General features: G+C 37.7%; 1 protein-coding gene across 1 annotated transcript in view; it reads left to right on the top strand.

Annotated features, from left to right (window-relative positions):
• The window catches only part of LOC127653308 (ATP-citrate synthase-like), a 42,703-nt gene that overhangs the window by 14,409 nt on the left and 3,547 nt on the right, over positions 1-24,747 (top strand). The window contains exons 3-18 of the mRNA XM_052139954.1: positions 1,993-2,115; positions 3,135-3,197; positions 4,703-4,893; positions 10,117-10,196; positions 11,810-11,940; positions 13,852-13,970; positions 16,383-16,519; positions 16,604-16,665; positions 16,748-16,865; positions 17,079-17,233; positions 17,929-18,022; positions 18,595-18,736; positions 19,265-19,433; positions 19,535-19,639; positions 21,747-21,943; positions 22,629-22,710. Coding sequence (XP_051995914.1) covers positions 1,993-2,115; positions 3,135-3,197; positions 4,703-4,893; positions 10,117-10,196; positions 11,810-11,940; positions 13,852-13,970; positions 16,383-16,519; positions 16,604-16,665; positions 16,748-16,865; positions 17,079-17,233; positions 17,929-18,022; positions 18,595-18,736; positions 19,265-19,433; positions 19,535-19,639; positions 21,747-21,943; positions 22,629-22,710 — 1,968 coding nt within the window. The remainder of the gene's footprint in view (positions 1-1,992; positions 2,116-3,134; positions 3,198-4,702; positions 4,894-10,116; positions 10,197-11,809; positions 11,941-13,851; positions 13,971-16,382; positions 16,520-16,603; positions 16,666-16,747; positions 16,866-17,078; positions 17,234-17,928; positions 18,023-18,594; positions 18,737-19,264; positions 19,434-19,534; positions 19,640-21,746; positions 21,944-22,628; positions 22,711-24,747) is intronic.

Here is a 24,747-nt window from a genome sequence, read left to right as displayed (position 1 = left end):
TGTTGGAAATAACTGATCCGGGGTCAGATTTGGACTTAACCTGAATCTGTTACCTCTAAGTAGCATGCTAAAAGTTTAAGAGGCTTTATGACAATTTCTTATGAATCCTTCTTTCATCACCTCATAAGGGTTTGAAAACAAAATGTTTGTTTTGGGGTCAGCTATATTTTTAAAAGTATAGCTCCCCCATATGATTCACAAACCTTCAGTGTACTGTAGTTCTTGCACTATGTTACTATGTCCAGCACTCATCAATTAAAGTAATGGGCATTACAATTACCACTGGTTACTCAATGTAGGGCAGTTATACTAAGAAGTCACCATGAGTGGTAATTGAGTAAAAGGAAATCATATGGAGAGATATAGAGGAAGAAGGACGAAGAGGCATTAGTATTCTGCTGTGCTATCAGGAGCTATTGTGACAGTAAAGGGACAGCCTCTCAGTTACTGCTGTAAAAGCACTCTTAATCACCTTTATGGAGGAGCCCAAAGGATAATGATATTAGATATGACTCATCTCTCTCTCTATCAGTCAAGAGACTGAGAAAGCTATTGTATATCCTGATTTGTTTTTTCTGTATTTATTAAAAAAAGGAAATCTTGTTTTATTTAACAAAATATTTGTGTATATATATATATATATATATATGTATGTATGTGTATATATATATTTTTTTTTACTTGGAAATAAGTTTTGAAAGTTGACTTAGAAAAAGGGTTGAATGTTATATATTTTTTCTTCATTTAATTTTTCAAAGTCACTAATCAAATGTAAGCAAATTTGTGACGGACCATGATAACTCCGATTTCCTTAATTGATGCACACTTCTTAAATCATGCTGAGATAACATGGATCTTCAGGTTTTGCACAAACACGTGGAGTCCATGCCAGCTCGAATGCATGCTGGGATTAAATGGGGAAACTTACCAAATACTAACACGCTTCATAAGCTCATGTAAACCTTTTATTCAAATATCATGCTTATAGTATGCAATAAAAATATTAGTATATTAATTTAATTGTTTGAAATGGGGAAATAATGCTAGATAGTATCATTTTCACTTGTGGTCTCAGACTTTAGACCTTTTCCCTCCTGCGCAAATGTTTTATTGGCTCTCTATCTCAATAAATCTAAATTAGCTTAGGTGATTAGTCTCTGAAATAATCTACATAATTCAGAAGCTCATGTCTACTGTTCTTCATTGATGGGGGGGGGATGCAGAGGCTATTTGCACTAAGTGTGAATGGCAAGAAAAAGCATCTTCTTAGCACCAAGTGCAAATAGTGTAAGATGCTATTTGCACTCCTAATTGAATACTAAAATACACTAGGGCATCACTGCAGTGTATTAATTGTTTATTTAGAGTCCCACAGACACACAACACCAACCCCTAAACCTTACCTTAAAAAAAATACAGTGGTTTTACTACAGTAACCATAGTATCACCATGGTATTTTGTTGTAAAATAATAGTAACCACAAAATTAAACATGGTTTCTATATTACTATAGTAACACCATGGTTAATGGCATTAAATCTATTGCCCAAAAACATGGTTACTACAATATTCCTACTGTAAAATTGGTTAATTTTACCTCCATCAAACCATCAAATCTCTCCGACTATCACAATTACCAAATCACTGTGAGGCAATCAACCTTTATATCCATTTTTATAAGTAGTGTTAAAGGAAATATTAAGAGTGGAAACACAAAACAGTATGGGAAAAAGTGGGACAAAAGGGGGAATCGAACCCGGATCAACCGCATAAAAAAGGACATTCACACCGTCTTAACACACTACGCCATTACAGCGACACTGGGTGGCACAAATTGTCTTCAATTTCTGTGTATCAGACTATTTGTGTGCAAATGTGTTGCTGCTGCTATTTACAACTACTGCAAATAGTTGCTCCGAAAAAATAATCAGACCAGTCATACATTAGATATATGATTATTGACTATCGTGTTGCTTATATTGTTTCTGTTCAGAGATTGGTTGTTAAGCCTGATCAGCTGATCAAGCGCCGGGGAAAGCTGGGATTGGTTGGTGTGAATCTGGATCTGATTGGCGTGAAAGAATGGCTCAAGCCCTGCCTTATGAAGGAGACTATGGTGAGGATGCACACAAACATATAAATCCTTGTCAAACTTTATCTTTACTATTTTGCTGATAAGCTCTTTTCCCTCTGGAAGTGAACACATTCATCTGGTGTGTGCACATTTAGGTTTTAATTTGTATGTGCAGTTTCTGCATCCTATTTCATTCTTCATCTAATAACCCTTTACACATTGTTGCCTGAGGGTGTAAAATATATTTGAGAAGGTATTGCTGAGACCGATAGACTCCTTTCTATTTGTGTCACACTGCAGGCACACAATAAGAGTTTCACAGAACACACTTTATGTATTCCTGCTTAAAAGTGACATTTAGAGCTGAAGCTATTTTGTAGCAAATATGTCTGTTTTATGACATATTGTCCCACACCATTATTTTTCCGCTTGTCTCTCTGCATGCATTTCAACAATTTCTGCAAGGTCTCTGCAAGTCTATCTTTTAAAAACACTTTTTTTTCTCCATCTCTTTCATATCCTGTCTCTTACTCTCACTTTCACACCTTCTGGTCATGAGGCCTAGAGGATCTCCCACTCTCCACTGAGTGTTTTTTTTTTTTTTTTTTTTATCACCTCATCATCCATCTATTTTTCTCTGCCTTTCTTTAAAATGCCACCTTGCCTTCCTTTTTCACTCTAGTTGATTTATATCAACTGGCCTTTTGAGCTGCTGTTGTGACTGCACCACAAATGAGATTGCTGTGTATGTGTTTGGCTTGCAGCTATGCCTGTCAAATCTTTCAATTTTCTCATTAAGTCTCTGAGCTCTGCGGTCCAGTCACAAGTGCACAAAACAAATGTCCAACACAAAGACTTTAGACTGTCTGAATACTGCCTCCCCTCTTCTTTACCTCCTCCTTCCATATCTGGCCCCTTTGCTTTAGTCTCTTTCATTGAAAGTTTGTAATAAGAGAAGCTATTAGACCGTAGGCGGTTTTTGATGTTTAACTCCGTAGGTAACCATGCATGCTCACTATAAAAGCACAAACTTTTAAAATGTATTTCTCTCTGTCTCTCAGGTGGGGAAGGCTAAAGGCATTCTGAAGAACTTCCTGATTGAACCCTTTGTTGCCCACAAGCAGGTGAGCTTGCAGCACAAATTTGCATAAAACACACTTTATAGTTTAGTCCAAAGAAATATAACGCAAGAATGAACTCTTCTGAAAATGACTATAATTTGACTGGAATGCCTGGGATTACAGGCATTTTTTATTAGTAGTTAGTAAATAGTAAGAATTATTTATCATTTACTTTTTTATTTACATATAAAGTATTCATATATACAGTTCTGTGGAAACGTTTTAGGTGTGTGTGTGTGTGTGTGTGTGTGTGTGTGTGTGTGTGTGTGTGTGCGTGCGTGTGTGTGTGTGTGCGTGTGTGTGTGTGTGTGTGCATGGCGTGTAGCGTGCAGGCTGCATGCGTGTAAAGAATGTTCTGTGGAGCAATGGAAAAAGGTAATTTGGTCAGAGTCCACCTTTACCTTATTCCAAAGTGATGGGCGCATCAGGGTAAGAAGGAAAGAGGATGAAGCGATGCACCCATCATGCATATTGCTCACTGTACAAGGCAGTGATATGATCTGGGGTTGCTTCAGTTGGTCAGGTCTAGGCTCAGCAACATTATGCACCAATATAATGAAGTCAGCTGACTTCCTGATTGTACTGAATGACCAGGTTATCCCATCAATGTATTTTTTTCTTCCCTGACGTGACGGGCATATTCCAGGACGACAATGCCAAGAGTCATCGGGCTTAAATTGTGAAATAGTGGTTTAGAGAGCATGAGGAATAATTTTCACACATGAATTAGCCACTACAGATTCCTGACCTTAACCCCATCGAAAGTCTTTGGGATGTGCTGGAAAAGACATTGCGGAGTGATTCAACCTCTCATCAATACAAGATCTTGGCCAAAAATGAATGCAACTCTAGACAGAAATAAATTTTGTGACAATGCCACAGCAAATGCACACTGTAATCAAAGCTAAAGTTGGTCCAACTAAATATTAGAGTATGCAACTTTTTTTTTTTATGGCCAGGCAGTGTATGTACAGTTCTTTGCAACATTTTAAGCAAATATGATGTTTCACAAAAGCATTTGTCTTAAGATTGTTATTTATATCTTCACCTTTAGTGTGTCAATAGGGAATATACATTTTAGACTCTCAAACCTTTTGTGAATAGAATAGAAGAGCAGGGAGCCCTGTAACAATTGGCATGCCCCCACAGTACTTTGAGTCAGTCTGAGATTACATAAAGAGACAGAAGCAATTGAGGCTAAATTCATAAAAATGTGGCATGTTCTCATAAATGCTTGGAACAACCTACAGTATCTGCCAACAACCTTGATAAACTTTCCACAAGTGTACCTAGGAAATTGATGCTGTTTTAGGGTGGTCACACCAAATATTGATTTTAATTTTTTTTGTTTACTCCACTTTTGTATTAAGTTAATTGATTGATAAACCTTCTCACTTTACAACATTTTCACAACTAATAAAAACTTTTGCAAAGTTACCATATACATACAAAGTGTAGATCATGATTTTTGTAAAGTAACCCATAAACATACATTATTTAATCTTCAGGAGGAGGAGTTTTACGTGTGTATCTATGCCACACGTGAGGGCGATTACATGCTCTTCCATCATGAGGGAGGTGTGGATGTGGGAGATGTGGACTCCAAAGCTCTAAAACTCCTGGTGGGAGTGGATGAGAAGATCGACCCTGAAACAGTCAAGAGTCAACTCCTCCAACACACTCCTGCTGAAAAGAAAGAGTGAGTGAGACAACAAAAAGCTAAAATATAAATAAAGTAAATAGTGTGGGAAAATGAAGCAAACATACCCTTAAGGGATAATGTACAGTGGTCATCAGTGCACAATAAACCGACAGGGTGATCAGGACCCCAAGGTGGAGCATAGGTTTTGGTTTCTTGCTCCCAAACGTCTTGCCATCTATCAAGGTTTATGCTCGCTTTAAAATTATTTTTTTTTTTTAAAGTTTGAGTTGCAAGACCGCACCAATTAGCTATTCTAACATTGGTATGGATGGAGAGTGACCTGAAGTAGCATGTACAGTGCATTCGGAAAGTATTCACAGCGCTTCACTTTTTCCACATTGTTATGTTATCCAAAATTGCTTAAAGTCATTATTTTCCTCAATTCTACAAACAATACCCCATAATGACAACGTGAAAGAAGTTTGTTTGAAATCTTTGCAAATTTATTAAAAATAAAAAACGCCTTGGCACACCTATTTTTGGGCAGTTTCTCCCATTCTTCTTTGCAGGACCTCTCAAGCTCCATCAGGTTGGATGGGGAGCGTCGGTGCACAGCCATTTTCAGATCTCTCCAGAGATGTTCAATCGGGTTGAAGTCTGGGCTCTGGCTGGGCCAATCAAGGACATTCACAAAGCCACTCCTTTGTTATCTTGGCTGTGTGCTTAGGGTCATTGTCCTGTTGGAAGATGAATCTTCACTCCAGTCTGAGGTCCAGAGTGCTCTGGAGTAGGTTTTCATCAAGGATGTCTCTGTACATTGCCTCATTCATCTTTCCCTCAATCCTAACTTGTCTCCCAGTTCCTGCTGCTGAAAAACATCTCCACAGCATTATGCTGCCACCACCATGCTTCACTGTAGGGATGGTATTGGCCAGGTGATGAGTGGTGCCTGGTTTCCTCCAGACACGACGCTTGCCATTTAGGCCAAAACGTTCAATGTTTGTTTCATCAGAGAATTTTGTTTCTCATGATCTGAGAGTCCTTCAGGTGCCTTTTGGCAAACTCCATGCGGGCTGTCATGTGCCTTTTACTGAGGAGTGGCTTCCGTCCGTCCTGATTGGTGGAGTGCTGCAGAGGTGGTTATGCTTCTGGAAGGTTCTCCTCTCTCCACAGAGAAATGCTGGAGTTCTGTCAGAGTGACCATCGGGTTCTTGGTCACCTGCCTGACTAACGCCCTTCTCCCCCGATTGCTCAGTTTGGCCAGGTGGCCAGCTCTAGGAAGAGTACTGGTGGTTCCAAACTTCCATTTACGGATGATGGAGGCCACTGTGCTCGTTAGGACCTTCAATGCTGCAGAAATGTATCTGTGCCTCGATACAATCCTGTCTCTGAGGTCTACAGACAATTCCTTGGACTTCATGGCTTGATTTGTTCTCTGATATGCACTGTTAACTGTGGGACCTTATATAGACAGGTGTGTGCATTTACAAATCATGTCCAGTCAACTGAATGGGTGGACTCCAATCAAGTTGTAGAAACAACTCCAGGATGATCAGTTGAAACCGGATGCACCTGAGCTTAATTTTTAGTGTCTAGGGCAAAGGCAAGTTCATGTGAGGTGTGTGTGTGTGTTTTTTTTTTTTTTTTTTTTTTCCCCTTTTCGTTTTTATTTGTAATAATTTTGCTAAGTTTTCAAACAAACTATTTCACATTGTCATTATGGGGTATTGTTTGTAGAATTGAGGAAAATAATTAATTTAATCCATTTTGGAATAAGGCTGTAACAACAAAATGTGGAAAAAGTGAAGTGCTGTGAATACTTTCCGGATGTACTGTGGCAACCATGGACAATGGTCAAAAATATGGTTTAGTAAAAACAATATTTGACCGATCAATACCTCAATTGCCAGAAAGTTAAACTAATCTCTCTCAGAATAAAACGGCTAATATCTGATGAACCTAAATTATTTCATTATATTTAGGGCTGTTAGAGTCCTAAAGAAGGTGTGTCTGTGTGCTAATGAATGTTTGTTTGTATGGTAGGTGAAAACAACAGGGTCACAGGCTGTCAAATTCATAATTTTGCTGCAGGCACTTCTTGGTCTTCACAGAGCAGATCAGGATGACAGTGAGCTAAAATAGAGAGAAAGAGAGAGAGGGCTAATGGGCAAACAAGATGCACTCCATTGTGGCAGTATTCTGGCAGTAGTGGCTCTTCGATCCATTACACAAATGAAATCTTTTCTCTTTCTCTGACTCCACCCACCCCATAGTATTATGCAGGTCACGTATTTCATGCCTGTCTGTCCTTTTGATGGGACTGGCTGGGCTCAATGTCTTGGCTGACATTGAGATTGACTGGAAGATTGTTAGCCAGCTCTGGCCAATATCCACACCTGTCTCTCTCTCCATTTAGCTCTTTCTATCTCTCTCTCTTTCTCCATCAGGCTCACACACACACATCAGGGTTGTGCACCTTTTAGAATTGACTGAAGAATGCTAATTGAATTTCAATTCCTGAATTTGAATTGAGGTAGCAAAAAGGATGTTGATTGCTATTAGAATTTGATTTAAGGAAGTAGAATTAAATTCAAAGAAATTTATTTTACTGTTTTGTTTATTTTTTTAAAGGGGTCTTTTTTTATTTTTATAATTGTATTATCTTCCCTTAGGTCCACTGATGAAGTTGGTAAACTTTTATTTTTTTGCACAGTCATGACATTTGAAATATTCATGAATGAAACTGTTTACTTATGTTTTTTGATTGGGTCCAAGTGTTTTTATTGCCTCATTCTTCAATAACAGTTCTATTGCAAAGCTTGAATCATATTATGACTGGTTCACAGGCAATCCATGCTGATATGAGCCGATAAAATGCACAATGAAGATGCACATACATACAGTATCATCATACACTGAAGCCAGGAATGCATCAAAATGGTCAAAGACTCCCATCTAGTGCATATTTACATGCACCAAAAATTTTAAATGGCACAGATGAGCTCGAGAAAGCATCCAGGACGTGTTTGTGCTCAAAACCGCAAGAGGCAGCAGCTGAATAAAAGAGAATGGCTTCTTCTCTTCAGAGTTGTAACTTGACATTGTGTCTTTTTAAAGCAGGCTGAGATACATAACAACGGCCAAAGTCATCTGTCTAGTATATGTTTATATACAAAAAATAATTAGGAATATGTTCCATTTTCCTGCTATGACTCTTTATTTATTAGTAATTCAATCATATTCTGATGTTACTTGTTACAAATATATGATTTTAATTTGATCAAAATTGAAATCTCTTTATTTGGTTGATACTCAAGTGTGAGCTGAGCTTAGAGATGGACAAGTGTTTTTAGCGCTCTCTCTTATATCCTTATTCTCAAATGGCACTGAGAAGTCCATGAATGATTATCTTGTTTTAATGATACATAAAAACAAACCAATTGACAAAGTACTAAACTTCCCAGCGCTGCAAAGAACGTTACAGGAGAGTGTGCTCTGCTTGCATGCTCGGTGTGGCCACTCGCGCTGGACAACGACAGCAACACTCAGTTGTATGATGTGTGGTATCAGGACATTTTATCGAGAACGAGTACATGAGCAAATTATCTAACCCGATACCAGTTCTATAACAAACACATTCTTTTTGTATGGCGCTTCATCCATGGAAATCTGGAGAAATCCAAATTCCGGAACTCTTCTAATGGATGAAGCTAGTGGCAACTAAAGAGAATGCACTAGTGGAGACAAACGTGCTGTACATAACAGCGACACCCAGTGTTCAGACTACGAATTTCACATAATTTCTCAATAGTGGGCTTAATTGTTATTTTTCCAAAATCTCTTGGCCGGCAAGACAGAGTGTGGATGCCCCTGTATTAAACCATCAATAAATCCGAATTTTTTATATAACGGCGTGGTGGACAATTGCTGGTGCTGTACAGCAAAAACAAAATGTTAGAGGCTATATTAATTTTTGTTTTATTTATTTGTGTATTTTAGAGAGAAATTTTATGTCTAAGAGTTTAAAAATTGTATTCTATTAGGGAATAAATAGGCATACTTGGTAAAAAATAATAACGTAATTATTTGTCACAAAATGTGTCTTTGTTTAATTTAATTGTGTAGTGTTACTGTTTTGAATTTCTTTGAATTGCAATTCAGTACATTCCACTTCCTATCATTCCAAATCAAATTCAACTTCCTTTTTGGAGCGTGGCCATTTCAATTCAAATTCCAACTCATGAATTGAAAGGGAGTTTAATTCTGAATTTTGCACACCCACGACACATTATCAAAAAAGTAAAGAGAGAAAATTACAGAAAATGTAAATGCTTTAGTCTGCTAAACGTTACTTTTGTGAAGTTTTAGGAGTATTCCAGCATATAGATGACCTCACAGCTAATGTAGATGGTCTATAAGCATGCCCATTTTTATTTTATGGGGTCTTTGTATAGTCCCATCATTGCTATTTTTATGAGTACATTTAGCCTACTGTCATCCCACAAGTGCATTCCCCTCATTGTCTCTAGTGATTCAGTCTCCCCATCATTTATCCTCTTGTGTAATTTCTGTTTTCTGGACTGTGGACTTTTTTATGAGGTGGATGACGAATGATGTTTTCTCACTCTCTCCTGCCTGTCTCTCTCTGTTTACCCTTGTTACTTCAAACACCAGCTGTTCAGGTTTGAACTGATTCTGTCACTAAATCAAGCATCATAACCGTACGCTGTCTGTCTGTTTTTTGTTGTCAGTTTGTTCATTCATTTGAGTTTTAAATGAAAGTCATTACAATGTCAAACATAATTGCACATATTTACTTTGGGTGTGTGTCGACAGTGAAGCAATTATGTGGGATGTTTGGGATTGTTTCGCATTGTACTCTGGTTGTGTCTGTTGAGTCTGTTTAGTTTAATATTATTGTAACAATAATTTAACTGTTCAGTCATGGCATAAATGTTGTTGGCCAAACCGGAAGGCTAATTCGCTATGGCTTCCCTGCTTGATGAATCATTTAGTTAATGTTATAGTCCTTATATTTTCGCAACTTGCATATTTTAAAGCACACAACTGTTTCAGAAGTATAATGGGAGGGAATTTATGATATTGAACCAAATGGTAAAGTCTCTTTAAGTAATGTTAAGACCATATTTTAAGACCATAAATTGAAAAACCTATATATATTTTTTTTTTTTAATTGAAAATTGTCCTCTAGGTTTCTTTTTTGGACTAGAAACTAAACAACTCCATTGTATTAAGATGTTAATGTTTTTGTCTTTGCAGCGTGTTGACTAGTTTCCTGGTCGGCTTGTTCAACCTGTACGAAGACTTGTACTTTACATACTTGGAGATAAACCCTCTTGGTAAGTCTCCATAGCAGCCCACCCCACTTTGGGGGGGTGGGCTGTTTTTGACATTAGTTTTGCATCTGCCAGAGCAGATACTCAGTGACTTGCTTTATGAAAACCCAAGACAAATCTGTCAAGTTCTTTTTGTTCATTACACTTGGATGACTAAGCACAAAAACTAATTTATTTATTTTGTTTCACATAATTTATTTACTCATGGATATTGTATTTATCATTATTAAAGACCCCATTAAAAGGATAGTTCACCCAAAAATGAAAATTCTCGAATTATTTACTCACCCTAATGCCATACAAGATGCGTATGTCTTTCTTCACACAAATGAAGATTTTTATTTTTGAAAAATATCCCACTCTGTTTAGGTTCATACAATGCAAGTGATTGATGGCCTTTGAAGGTCAAAAAACACATCAAGGCAGGTTAAAAGTAATCCACAAGACTCAAATGGTTTAATCTATATCTTTGGAAGTGATATGATATGTGGTGTGGGTGAGAAAGTTCAATATTATTTTTTCTATAAATTCCCCTCCCTGCTGATATGCACAACGAATGTGTATTGCCATAAACAAAAGAAGAATGTAAAAGTGGAGATTTATATCTGCCTTTATGTGCTTTTGGAGCTTAAACATTTTGATGACCATTCAATTGCATTGTATGGACCTATAGAGCTGAGATATCCTTCTAAATATCTTTATTTGTGTTCAGTAGATGAAAGAAAGTTCTACACATCTGGGATGGCATGAGGGTGAATGAGTGATGAGATCATTTACATTTTTGGGTGAACTATCCCTTTAAATTTGAGTGTGTGTTTGTTTGTTTTTTGTTTTTTTAGTCCATATTTACTTCTATACTGTATACTCCAGAAAGTTGGCTAAAGTATCTTTTAGCAGATATTCACATTTCCATTCTTTTTTTTCTTTTTTGTTCAGATCCCCATTAGTTTCCACAAAGTGGTACAAAAAACAAAATTCTCTTCTTAGAAAATGATGACTTCTCTTAACTTGTCTAGAATGGCAACGTTCTCTCCTAACACCACATACACCTGACTAGATATAGCAAGTGGCAAATAATTTGTTCATGGCTGTGGAAAAAAAAAGGTTGTTTAAAAACCGGGGACAAACTCTTTGATATGTCCTGCCTCGACTTCCTATTTCATTAGGAAATCTGTCATCATAAGAATGAAAACTGTGCTCGTCATGCCATTTCATTGGGTCTTTAATGGCCTAACTCTGATCCAACTTGATGTCAAATAAACATCATAGAAGGTTTTTGAGGAAATATTTAGGCAATAGATTGCTAATTAATGAACATGAATGCTGTTTGATGGTGACTGTGAGGCACTAATTAAGAATCACTGTGTACAGGGTGGCATCTGTTCCTGTGTTGTGAACTGAGCTTCCTTTTGATGTTCTCTCCATACACACACACACACACACACACACACACACACACACACACACACACACACGCGTACGTACCGGTTGTGTAAACATGCATTTATAGCATGAAAATTAACACTTTTGGCTCTGTACAATCAATTTCAATGTAAATGTAAATAAAAGGAATATTCTATGGTATGAATGAACACTTTTCTTTTTCTCTCTGTTAGTGGTCACTAAGGATGGAGTATATGTGTTGGACATGGCTGCTAAAATTGATGCTACAGCTGATTACTTATGTAAGGCCAAATGGGGTGATGTGGATTTTCCCCCTCCCTTTGGCAGAGAGGCCTATCCTGAGGTAAAAAGCACATGATCAATAGGCTATCTAAACACGTGTTTGCAATTGTTTGGACACTTAAGCCACACTTAATTCATGAATCGATAACATTTCACAAGTGGCATTGGCAGTAAAATGATGCTAGACCTTTTTCTCAGAACTAACTGGCAATTTTTGTATTTTTAATGGATGTATTAGTGCAAGTTCACACAGGTGTCCTAGAGTTACCACAGAGGTAGTTCATCACTTTAAATTGGACATGTTTCACAAGCAATTTGACATCCTATATATTTGTACAGACATATTTATGTTTTGCTTAAAGCGTGTTTGTGCTATATTTCTCTTGTAATTTTTTGGAAAAACTTTCATATTTAGTGTGGCTTAAGTTTAATATTGCAAATTTTCAGTGAAATATGTAATCCAATCATTCATTCCGAAGAGTTCTTTGCCAAGTAGGGTGGCCAGATGTCCCGTTTTTCCTAGAACATTCCCGTATTTAAGCATTTTTTCTAGTGTCACAACTTTATTAAAAAAAAATTTGTTTTGTCCCGTATTTCACTTATGCGGCTTTCTCAGTCACATGACAATTCTAATCAAAGGTAGCCAAGGATATGACTTGTAAAACCAATAAAATCACAACATGTTATTTGAAGTACATGATTGGATTAAACTATCCAATCACAATCCCCTATCAATAGACTTCCAGTTAGTGAACCGATTGAAGAGGCCGTTTGAAAGAGCACACAGATGAAATTGCAGCTAGGAAAATGTCAAGAAAGCCTGCATGTACATTTAATGAAGATCTTTAAAAAGAGTAAAAATTTCAACAACAAAAAAAAAGTGAGGTGTTAGATTTGTGGAGCTCGCATTTCCATCGCCCATGGAGGCCACACCGACATCGTGCAGCATCTTCCTACATAAAAGCATGTGGAGACTGTGTTCATGTTTGTTTGTTTTTTTTTTTTGCATTTTTTTTATTATTATTATTTTTGTGAAGCAAATTTCTGAATCTGACAAGGTGCATGCAAGTGAAGGACTTTTTGCTTATCATTCTTTTGTGCATGGCCATAGTTTTTGGTCGGCTGACTGCACTGCGAAATTGTATGATCCATAATTTTCTTCTGCCCGCACCAAATCTGAAGCGGCACACTGAGAAAAATTGCTGCCAGCAAAAAGTACAAGTTGACAACAGTTACAGATGCGGATGCACCCTTTACTTTATTGATCTGTGCCTAGGTAAAGATACTTCAATTTCATTTTTGCTGGGTGGGATCTGGTCACCCTACCATACAATGAACCGGAAGGAATAGCCAGTCATTTTCTCTTCTTTGCTCTTTTTGATGATCACCAGAGAAAGCTTGTACACCTCTGATTCTGCTGTGTTTGCTTACTTGCACTTCCTTTTGAAAAGAATATGATTTAATAATTAATTGGAGACTTGATCTGTAATCTTATAATTAATCTTTAATTAATCATTAATCTTTTATTGCATCATGATGTAAATGTGTGTTAACTGACTCACTGTAATTACAGTTTAAAATCACTGAAGGCAGAAAGTGATGAGTCTCCTGCCCTTTGTCATTTATATTTTATTTTTTTATAGCCTTCCTAAGATAGTTACACATGTTGGAAATATTTATTGTGCTCTGACCAGTTTAACTGGTTGCAACCACACTCTAGCTCCATTGTTATGGCTTTACTGGTTTAACAGGAATAAATTCAGAGCTGGTTTATAAATAAACAACAGATTCAACTGTTCTTCTGTCAGATGAGCTCTTCTAATTGGCTGTTTTTAACATATGGTTTTGACAGAGAAGCTTTGGCTTAAAGGGATAGTACACCCAAAAATAACTTGTCATTATGTGCTTTCTCTCATGTTGTTCTAAACCCATATGATTGTATCCTAACAATATTTCCTAAATGTGCCTATAGGAGGCGTACATTGCCGATTTAGATGCTAAGAGTGGTGCCAGCCTCAAACTCACTATTTTGAACCCATGCGGACGGATCTGGACTATGGTGGCAGGGGGTGGAGCTTCTGTTGTGTACAGGTACCACTCAAAGTTCTTCTGGAGTGTCTCTAGTTTGCAAATTACCTGTGTAACTTACTACTAACAAGAATAAATGATACCCTTGGAGTTTCATGAAATTTAGCTCTTTCTAAGTTTTTATCGAATAGCTTAGATTAGGAAAATGATAGTAAGAGAAAGATAGAGGTAATGAGCAGAACTCTTGTCCTCTGAAGACTCTAGATGGAGCAGATACCTGTGTGAGTCAGACACTGTGTCTCTTTACTGTGAGAGCAAAATCACATTACCCATCCATGCCTGATAAGTATAATCTGGAGAGTTAGCGTTCACATCTGCATCTGTCCCTCTCTCTGGATGGAGGGAGGAGATAGTGCGAGAGAGAGCGACTATAGGGAGACTAATTAGTTTGTGTGTGTTTTCCTCTGAGAGTAGTAAAAAGGATAACAAAACCATTTTGTTTTTCTGTGATGCACCCATACAAAACATAAATGCAATTAAAACCAATTCTAGATTTACTGCATAATTTCCCTTGCTCTGTTTATCAGTAGCATTGAATTCATTAGTAAGACACAGTTGTACATTTTCCTGGTATACCATACCCACTTAGATTCATGACCCCACGGGCAAATGTGATTTTCTGTTTTATTTTATTTTTTTAATGTCGTTCACATGACCTATTAAATGTAGCCCTTATCAGATTCTGGTCTGAACAGCCGAAGCTCTGAAACTCACCCGCATGCGTGCCATCGAATTATACGATTTAATTATCAGAGTGTAACATTACTGTGATGAGGAGAAGTGGGCCGTTAGGATGAACGGCCGGCACTGAATCGGATGATCAGCAGGAGAGCAAGATAAAGGGGGGCCGGAGACACCAGTTCGAGAGAGAGAGACGCACATGGCTGCATCTGTGTCATTGTTTTATGTTGTTTTAAGTTAATTTATATCTTTGACTGATCAGCCGGTTCCCGCCTCCTCCTTGTTCATCCTTTTAACTGTTACAATTACTTAAGTGCTAAACATTCCATAAAATCAATAGATTTGATTAAAAAAATTACATTATAATTGACCTGGCTGCTCACACTGAAGGCATATTGGAAAAATCTGATGCATGTCCGATTTATTTCCAGATATGAAAGTGGCCCAGAGTAGATTTGAAAATGTCAGATTCAAAGTGCTTTTGTCTGTTCACATGGTCATCTAAATAACAGATCTGTGTCACATGGGAGTAAAAAAAATCCGGTTCGTGCTACATTCAGCTGCAGTTTGAACCTAGCCCATGAAATCAGATTTGGAGTGAAAGTTGATGAGCTATGAAACCATCTATACTAGTGTACTCCTAAAAGTTGACAAAAGAAACTCTTTGCCGATTATACACATGTAAAATGCACAATCCAAGATTGTTATCGATAATGAAAATTATTACTAAAATGAAAACTATAGTGAAACATTTTTCCGTTAACTAAAATAAAAATAAAAACCGCAGTTTTCAATGAAGAAAAAAACAAACTAACCTGAAACTACAAACGTGCACTACAATACGAATGAAAACTAAATAGAATAATTTTCAATAACTGTTGGATGATATAATAACCTCTTGAGCCTGATTTATCAAAAAGAACCGGCTAGTGGCCATCTGCTTAACAATTTAAAACAACCTGCCAATCACAGTTTGCCTGCATACATCTTTTAGAGGCATGCAAATCTGGGGAAGGGGCTCTGGACGACGGCAAAATAAACCAGCAAAGCGCCGATGGGAAATAATGGTGCTGCCATCTCTGAAGAAATTAGAGCGCAAAAGAAATTAGAGCCTCGTTTAGTTGATCTTAGACAAAACTTCTGAATATATTTCATTCCATGAACTTCATACTTTTCCTAATGTATATTAACAGATACCATACTTTCACAAACTTAAATTGCATTGCATGTATTAACAAACTTTTAAAAATATGCTTGTATATGTTGGAATTAACATTAATCAAGATTAATAAGTGCTGTAATTGTTTTGCCAATGGTGCCAAAAACAAAAAACATCCAGTGAGTGGCAGTTCTGTGGATGGAAATGCCTTGTTGATGACAGAGGTCAGCAGAGAATGGCCAGACTGATTCAAACTGACAAAGTTTACAGTAACTCAGATAAACAATACAATTGTGGTGAGAAGAATATAGAAGAAGAAATATATATATATATATATATAATGAAATGAAATGAAAACAAAAATTACAAACGAAATAAAAACCATTTATTAAAACTAAGTTTAAACCAAAACACAAAATGAAATAAAAAATTTGACATTTTTTAAACTATAATAACCCTGGTGCTGTCCAAAAAATATAATTGACTCTTCTTGCACTACTCAGATTTTGTCCAACTAGCAAGTCTTTCTATATACTATTTCATGCTTTAACATACTGAAGTATTCTCACTTATAGTGACACAATCTGTGATCTGGGTGGAGTCAATGAACTGGCAAATTACGGAGAGTATTCAGGTGCTCCAAGTGAACAGCAGACCTATGACTACGCCAAAACCATCCTGTCCCTCATGACCCGTGAGAAACACCCCAATGGTATGTCCACCAGCACGTGCACATGTGTGAATTGATATGTTTGTTTCTGTCTCACAGTGTTCATTCTTCATTTTTGTTGTATAGGTAAAGTCCTGATAATTGGAGGCAGCATTGCCAACTTCACTAATGTGGCGGCAACATTCAAGGTTGGATAAGCTAGACATTCAAACTATGCTTTTATATTTAAGATAGTTAAGTGTTTTGTGTAACTGTTGTTTTGTGCATCAGGGTATTGTCAGAGCAATCAAAGATTACCAGAACCCACTGAAAGAGCATGAGGTCACTATTTTTGTCAGACGTGGTGGCCCAAACTACCAGGAAGGTTTAAGAGTGATGGGGGAAATTGGTGAGTGTGGTCATGTGCATATTTGTGTGTCACTTTTTTAGTGTACAAGGAGTCACAGCTTGTGTGTGTGTATGTGTGTGTGTGTGTGTGTTTGTGTGTGTGTTTGTGTGTGTGTTTGTGTGTGTGTTTGTGTGTGTGTTTGTGTTTGTGTTTGTGTTTGTGTTTGTGTTTGTGTGTGTGTGTGTGTGTGTGTGTGTGTGTGTGTGTGTGCAGGAAAGACCACTGGTATCCCCATTCATGTGTTTGGCACTGAGACTCACATGACAGCTATTGTTGGAATGGCACTAGGTCACCGGCCAATCGCCACACAGCCTCGCGGTGCGGACCACACTGCCAACTTTCTTCTCAACTCGGACAGCGGTGCCACTGTGAGTGATTTTGTGTGTGTGTGTTTGTTTAGTCTTACTTTGAGTTTACTTGCATTAAAACCTCTTATAGCCTCAAGCATGCCATTAGATGATCCTGGTCTTTCAGTGAAATGAATTGCATTTTCTCCTCTTCCTTATTTCTCCAGACCATAGTATTTATATATCAGATCTAAAAGAGCTTTATGCATTTACCCGTAATTGTCACAGCAATCATTGACCGAATCACATTCTGGTCAATATTGCATTTAAATGAATATTTTACCCATGTCATTATTTACTGTAGCCTAATTCTGCTCCAATTCTGTATAACTTTCTTCTGTGGAACACAAATGGAGATGTTAAGCAGATTGTTAACCTCAGTCATCATTCACTTTCATTGTATGGATATGGTAACTGAATGGTAACTGACACTAACTTACTCCCTTACCTCTCCTTTTGTGTTCCACAGAAGCAAGTAAAACAAATGATCTTGGAACAAAAATAATTTATTTAGGTGAATTATCCTTTTTGATGCTCTATTGAGATTAGGTCTGGGCTTTATCTATATTTCTGATGACAAACTTAAATATGTATTCCTAAAGTAGCATTTAGTAAATAAATGGCTGCCTAGGCTGCCTTTAACCTCCTAAAATGAGTGTTCTCTTTTTTTTTTTTATGTCTCCAACCTTCTGTCTCACTGTAACTGGCACATTCAGACTCCCGCCTCCACCAGATCTGCCTCTTTCTCTGAAGCCAAGGCTGGAGCAGAAAGCTCTTCAGCCCAAAAGACCCAAACAGGAGTTCCAGCAGGTTAGTAACAGGTGCACAAGTGGACACATAACAGTAGAAGCTAAACAGATTTATTTTGTGTGTACTCCCCCTACAGGCCAATGATTGAAGTGGAACTTTTTATACCGTGATCAGCAAATGAGATTTATAAAACCAATAGTTCTGACTCTTATCTATTATTAAAGGTCTTCAGATGACCCCAAAAGTCTATTGGTCTCTCTTCTGAGTTTAGAAAGTCTTCAGCACTGGTCACATGAATTAGTATAGAGTATTATGAGGCTGATATAATGAACATTCTGTACCTTCATGGCTTTAGCTGAAAACATTTAGTTGATATATTTGAAAGTGCACAGGTTTTTAGCCACATTTAAAATGACATTTTTTTGGGTGGTTAATTACGGTTTAATAACACTCTATTAAAAACATTCGGATGCATAGTTTGTGTTCGTGCAAACAGGAGCTATTCTGAAAATATTACACAGCAGAGAGTTTGAGACTCTCAGAAATGTACTGAATGAAATATAACATGTCACTTTTTATCTCCTGTCTTTATTTTTCTTTCTTTGTCCTTCTGTCTATCGCTGTCTCTGTAGCCAAAAGCACCACTCTGTTCAGTAACCACACCAAGGCCATAGTGTGGGGGATGCAGACGCGTGCTGTGCAGGGCATGTTGGACTTTGATTACGTGTGCTCACGTGAGGAGCCGTCAGTAGCAGCCATGGTTTACCCCTTCACGTAAGTCCAACCCAGTACATTAAAAATGGTCTGCCACAATCTTACATGAAAAACTGGCATTATAGAGTTACTGTATGTCTAGAGGTAAGAACATGTTATATAGTTGCAGGTTTGAGTCAATTAGGGGCAACCAACAAACTGTTATTGAGGTCTGATTTACATTTACAAGACATTTTGTCAGATTAGCTGTCCATGCAGAGTTAATTTATCATTTTTACACTAGTTATAGAACAATACAGAAGCCAGGCTAAATAGCTGGCTAATACTTAATCTACAGATAGCCTTGTCAATGGATAATATTAATGCTTTTTAGGATGAATATAAGAAATTAAATAAAAATGTAAAAAAAAGATGAGCAATTTCTCTTGCTTTTATTTTTTTTATTGTATTATATCATAATACATGAATATTACACATTTATATTGTCATTGGCCATCCTGTTCAATAGATATTGAAAAATCACTCATTGAAGGACCAATATTGGTTGATCACTAGTTCATACATTTGTCTTTTTATATTTTTAATCAGTGGAGACCATAAACAGAAGTTTTACTGGGGTCATAAAGAGATCCTGCTGCCAGTATATAAAAACATGGCTGATGCCATGAAGAAACATCCAGAGGTGGACGTGCTCATCAACTTTGCCTCCCTCCGTTCTGCTTACGACAGCACCATAGAGACCATGCAGTACACGCAGGTCTGTGATCAGCATCGTCATTAAGACCGTTTGCATGACTGTGCTATTTTAAAACCAGTGTCATCTGTTTGTTGAACTTTTGTATCTGTATTTATACGCAGATCCACACCATAGCGATCATTGCTGAAGGTATCCCTGAGGCGTTGACTCGCAAGATCATCAAAATTGCAGATGAGAAGGGAGTTACCATTATTGGCCCTGCAACGGTATTGTGTGTGTGTGTGTGTGTGTGTGTGTGTGTGTGTGTGTGTGTGTGTGTGTGTGTGTGTGTGTGTGTGTGTGTGTGTGTGTGTGTGTGTGTGTGTGTGTGTGTGTGTGTGTGTGTGTGTGTGTGTGTGTGTGTGTGTGTGTGTGTGTGTGTGTGTATCACTTTGTGGGGACCAAATGTCCCCATAAGGATAGTAAAACCCGAAATTGTTGACCTAGTGGGGACATTTTGTCGGTCCCCATGAGGGAAAACAGCTTATAAATCATACTAAATTATGTTTTTTGAAAATGTTAAAATGCAGAATGTTTTCTGTGAGGGTTAGGTTTAGGGGTAGAGTTAGGTTTAGGGGATAGAATATAAAGTTTGTACAGTATAAACACCATTATGTCTATGGAAAGTCCCCATAAAACATGGAAACACAACGTGTGTGTATGTGTGTACGTACTTTGGATGGATATTTTGGGTGGGTGGATGGATATTCAGAATGATGGATGGATACTATGGATTGGTGGGTGGATGGATATTCAGAATGGATGGATGGATACTATGGATTGGTGGGTGGATGGATATTCAGAATGGATGGATACTATGGATTGGTGGGTGGATGGATATTCAGAATGGATGGATGGATACTATGGATTGGTGGGTGGGTGGATATTCAGAATGGATGGATGGATACTATGGATTGGTGGGTGGGTGGATGGATGGATGGATGGATACTATGGATTGGTGGGTGGGTGGATGGATGTATGGATGGATATTCAGAATGGATGGATGGATACTGTGGATTGGTGGGTGGATGGATGGATGGATGGATGGATATTCAGAATGGATGGATGGATACTGTGGATTGGTGGGTGGATGGATGGCTGGATGGATGGATATTCAGGATGGATAGATACTGTGGATTGGTGGGTGGATGGATGGATACTGTGGATGTGATGGATGGATGGATGGATGGATGGATATTCAGAATGGATGGATGGATACTGTGGATTGGTGGGTGGATGGATGGATGGATGGATTGATACTGTGGATTGGTGGATGGATGAATGAATGAATGGATGGATAGATGGATGAATGCAGGATCCAAAATTAACAAGCACCAAATGCTGGGAAATGCTCTATATGGCCGATGAATTTCACAGTGTCACACACCATTTTGGCAGGTGCTTGTAAAATAATTTAACATGTTCCAGATACTGTGGATGGATTAATGGATGGATGGATACTGTGGATGGATTAATGGATGGATTAATGGATGGATGGGTGTATAAATGGATGGGTGGATGGAGGGCTGGATACTATGGATGGATGGATGGCTGGATGGATGGATATTTTTGATGGATGGATGACTGGATGGAGACTGTGGATGAGTGGATGGATGATGATATTGTGGATGGATTGGTGGATACTCTGGATGAATGCTATTGATGGGTGGATGGATACTATGGATGGATGGGTGGACTGAGACTGTGGTTGGATGGATGAATGCAGGGTCTGAAATTAACACCGCCAAGTGCCAAATGTGGGTACATTTCTATTTGGCTGGTGAATTTCAGTGTCACATGGCATTTTGGTGGGTGCTTGTAAAATAATTTAACATGTTCCAGTTTTGTCCTCAAGTGGGCTCTGTAGGCTTACAACCAGTAATTTTTCAGGCTTACATATTGCAATGTTCAGGAGCGTTCGGGTGAAGGGAAGACCATTTTCAGATTTTCAGTGAATGTGCGAGTAAGTTTTAATAGCCCACCGCCACCTATATAAATTCTCTGGTAATGATTGCATTATAATACAGGAACCAAATAATTTTTATGATGTTCAGTTTTGTTAACAGTTCTTGAACGTGCATTCTTCTGGCGATGAAGACAAAAAACAATTAAATACTCAGTTTTTCCTGTACTATCATTAAGTGCAACAGCAACCCTCACTGCTTCTTATATCTTCAGCGTGAGACATGAAGTTCTACCAGAGTAGACCGATTCCAAACCAAATCATTCTGTAGATAGGTAGAATTTATATAAAATAAAACCTGAATGATATGTCCTCATTTAGATAGTTAAGGGAACACATGAAACACTGTAACCTGAATGTGTGTGTTGTAGGTTGGTGGTATTAAACCAGGCTGTTTTAAGATTGGCAACACTGGTGGAATGCTGGATAACATCCTGGCTTCTAAGCTGTACAGGCCAGGCAGTGTTGCCTATGTGTCTCGCTCTGGAGGAATGTCCAACGAGCTCAACAACATTATCTCACGCACTACTGATGGAGTCTTTGAAGGAGTTGCCATTGGAGGTGACAGGTGTGTTTGAGTCTTTGATTCGAAGTAAAGTTGAAGCACATAGTCACCATGTTTACACACATTTAAGAAAACTGTTTATTCCAGGGTTTTTTTCATGTAAACAAGAATGCCAGTTTCCAATTAATGCCATTTTAAGGGCTTAAGAGAATGTGGTTTAACACACCTGGGTTTGTCATGTAAACACATAAGTTACGTTCTGATGGGTGATTGATGAATGTGCGTGTGCATGATCAGACCAGGGAACAAACATCATAGGATGGAGCCCAAGTCAACACTGTGGAAAGAATTCAACATTACAGTGGGAAATGCGCATATATTGTAAACTATACCCATTTATACACCTCAATGTAAAATATTGACCGTCCCTCATGCCACAGTTCACGAAGGAAACAAACACAGCAACAACTCTGGAATATCTGGAAATAAAGTGAAGCAACGGGGAATAAAATAGCAACGTCTTCCTTGGATAGCATGTTTGTTATTTACAAAAGTGTTGTGGGGAAATTGCATTGCTGTGGGGAAAGCTGCTTATTGACCGAGCCATATGTATACAGGAGTAAAGAGTACACTGCTTATACAGTGCATGTAAACCAGAACGCTACTTTCTCGCAATAAGCTGCTTTCTGGTGTCCATGTAAACGTAGTCACTGTTTTTGTGAGTTAAAATCCAATGTTTCTCCTGTAGGTATCCAGGCTCCGTGTTTATGGATCATGTGTTGAGGTATCAGGACACACCAGGAGTGAAGATGATCGTTGTGCTCGGAGAGGTAGGTGACTGAACCATTTATTCAGCCAAGGGAATACAGCTTGTCCCCAATATGTGTAATGAATAATAAACCACCCCAGTGTCATGATTTAATCAATTGGAGAGATTAACTGAAGTTAGATTGTTCTCTGCTGTCTCAACACACATGAAGAGATTTAAAAGTAAGAAGTAAAGAGCTAGTTGACATAAGAGCCACCAGAAAACAGGAAACTCGGCAGAATTTCTACACATCATTCTCAAAAGTTCTATGAATTCCTCACCCCTTTCATGTTTGTTTATTAAATATTTTATCTAATTTCGTGATGCTTTCAGCTACTTATTAGGGTTTAGTACTCTCAGATCCTTTTAAATTTTGCTCCGTTTAAATTCCTTCCTCAGAATTCTGCAGATTGTACCCTTAAAATAATTGCAGAAAATACCAAATAAGTCAGCAGATTCCACCTAGGCCTAGTTACAACATAAAAATATTATGTATGTGCAAAAACAAATTAGGTAGCCACAACTAGAAGTCAATTGATAGAGGATTTTGCCGATAACTAAAGTGATGGTAAAAGCCAATAACCGATTCTAACCAATTCGGCCAATAGATCTAAAACTTGATTTATTGAATGTAAAACAAATTGTCTCAGTCTTTCATTACTGTGATGGGCACAGGCAAAGTAGCAACAAGAGTCCAAAATTAATAAAATCCCAGATGTAGTCGATATTGTGTAACCAAAATCCCAATAATAATAATAATTATAACATAAATATTTGGTACATAATGCGGGACTTTAAACTATAAATAAGACTGAAATACACCGAAAAGGCTGTGCTTCCAGCTCACACAAACACATTAGGGAAACAAAACATGCACTTACAATCATATATAAGGTATTACAATTAGTGTTGTTAGTCGATTAACATATTTAATCGCATAATTTTCCTAGTTAATCGCAATTAATCGCTGATTTTGAAAGTGCTAAAATTTGACTCATATATATTTATTTTCTTGTCAAAATGCATTTTATTCTCTTTTTAGGAAAGCTAAATATTATGTAACAATATAATGCTTAATTGACATTTTCAAAACAAAGCCTTCCATTGGATGAGGCTAAATTAGCACCAAGTTTAAGTGGGTGACTAATTGAAAGAATTAGTCCCCCACATAGGTTGCATATTCATTGCAGTGGGCATTAAATCTTTTAAACTCTCATTCTCCACAATATTAATCTGCTGGTAGACTGTGGCTATCCACTTTGATACAGCAATCGTGAAGTCATTATTCACATAAGCGCGTCAATGCCAACATTAATCGCGCGCCTCTGATCTCCAAATGAAAAGCAATGCAGACAACTTCATTCTGCGTTTTCGTGGTAGTTAAGATTTGTCCTGCTTCTGTGGTAATTCAACTGTGCCTTACAGAGGCTGTAAAGTGCTTGCTTTCTATCACAAGTCCCATCTGGGCTTGTTTTGTACATACATATAGTGCATAGAGGTCCTTTCCCCATCGCTGTTGTGTGCACGTTGTGGTGTAGGTTTCAGTGCAATGTCTCTAGGCGGACACATCGCGAAGGTGGTCCAACCAGTGTTTTTGCTCGTTTATGCTTTATTAATGGTAATTGCGTTATTCACGATTAAGATAATTTAACGTGTTGAACTTTTTAAGATAATTTAACGTGTTGAACTTTTTAAAGTTATCGCATGTGTTAACGTGCATTTTTGACTGCTGTAATTACAAAAGAAACACAATAAACTAAACATTGGAACTAATTGCTCATACAGCATTTATACTCCATATTACAAATGAACACAAAGAAATAATAATGACACAATAAAAAAAAATTATGTGTGTAGATCAAAAGCAGCTATCGGTACCGATTAATCAGTAAAACTGATATATTGGTCGATCTCTAGCCACAACATTAATCAAGTTACCATCATAGGCTTAGCAGACTTATATGCAGGTGTCAAAGGTTAGCTCTCTAAAGGTTAGTGACTGTAGAGCTCAATGAAATGAGAGTGTGGAATACACAGTAATGCAGATGAGTCTTCTCTG

Source organism: Xyrauchen texanus, chromosome 12, assembly GCF_025860055.1.
Source record: "Xyrauchen texanus isolate HMW12.3.18 chromosome 12, RBS_HiC_50CHRs, whole genome shotgun sequence".
NCBI classification, from domain to species: Eukaryota; Metazoa; Chordata; class Actinopteri; order Cypriniformes; family Catostomidae; genus Xyrauchen; species Xyrauchen texanus.
Note: the sequence above shows the minus strand (reverse complement) of the source record. Positions and strands in the feature narration are given on the sequence as shown.